General features: G+C 45.3%; 1 protein-coding gene across 1 annotated transcript in view; it reads left to right on the top strand.

The window, feature by feature from the left end:
* The window catches only part of LOC109833783 (nuclear pore complex protein NUP155), a 15,240-nt gene that overhangs the window by 6,693 nt on the left and 7,500 nt on the right, over positions 1 to 1,047 (top strand). Inside the window, 1 exon segment of the mRNA XM_020401593.1 lies at positions 1 to 1,047. This exon segment is cut by the window's left edge and continues 10 nt beyond it; it is cut by the window's right edge and continues 45 nt beyond it. Within this exon segment, the coding sequence (XP_020257182.1) occupies positions 1 to 1,047 (1,047 nt within the window).

The following is a 1,047-nucleotide window of genomic DNA, read 5'->3' as shown; positions in this document are numbered from 1 at the left end:
GTCCTTTCAGATTCATCAGCGCCATCTGTGTCCTCTCTTCTGATAGTTAACAGGGATTCCAGCACCATGCAATCATCTCTCTCAAGTAACTTCGGAGTTTCTTCAAGAAGTTCTCGTGCATTAAGGGAACTGGTGTCATCTTTGCCTGTCGAGGGTCGAATGCTATCAGTAGCAGATGTTTTACCACCACCAGATACTGTACTTGCTGTTCAGTCCCTATACTCTGATGCAGAAGCTTTCGCAGGATTAGGTGAATCATGTGAAAAGGCATCTGGAAAACTTTGGGCTAGAGGTGACCTGCCAACACAACATATCCTCCCTAGGAGAAGACTTATGGTTTTCAGTACCATGGGGTTGATGGAGGTTGTTTTCAACAGACCAGTAGATATTTTGAGAAGGCTGTTTGAATCTAATGCACCACGACCACAAATAGAAGATTTTTTCAATCGTTTTGGAGCTGGAGAGGCTGCAGCAATGTGTCTAATGCTGGCTGCAAGATTAGTCTATGATGAGCAAAGCCTAATAAGCAACTTTATCGCTGAGAAGGCAGCAGAAGTATTCGAGGATCCTGGACTTGTTGGAATGCCACAACTTAATGGTAGTACTGCTATGTCGAATGCTAGGACGCCAACTGGTGGATTCAGCATGGGGCAGGTTGTTCAAGAAGCGGAACCAGTATTTTCTGGTGCTCATGAAGGACTTTGTTTGTGCTCATCTAGGCTGCTTTTTCCTGTATGGGAGCTTCCAGTCATGGTTGTGCGTCGGGAAATGAGTGCTGATACTCCATTTGGAGTTGTTGTATGCAGGCTCTCTGCTAGGGCAATGCAGATACTAGAGAACAAGGTTCGCTCATTGGAACAGTTCTTAAGATCCAGAAGAAACAAGAGAAGGGGACTTTATGGTTATGTTGCTGGTCGTGGAGATCTTACCGGCTCCATTCTTTATGGAGGTGTTTCAGATATAAGGACATCTAGCCAAAGTGCAGGGAGAACTTTGTTTAACAGTCAAGGAGACAATGCTGCAGCAAACAAGAGGCAGCGGCTTCTC

This window comes from Asparagus officinalis, chromosome 3 (assembly GCF_001876935.1).
Source record: "Asparagus officinalis chromosome 3, Aspof.V1, whole genome shotgun sequence".
In the NCBI taxonomy this organism is placed as follows: domain Eukaryota; kingdom Viridiplantae; phylum Streptophyta; class Magnoliopsida; order Asparagales; family Asparagaceae; genus Asparagus; species Asparagus officinalis.
The sequence above is the reverse complement of the archived record's forward strand: the minus strand, read 5'-3'. Positions and strand labels throughout refer to the sequence as shown.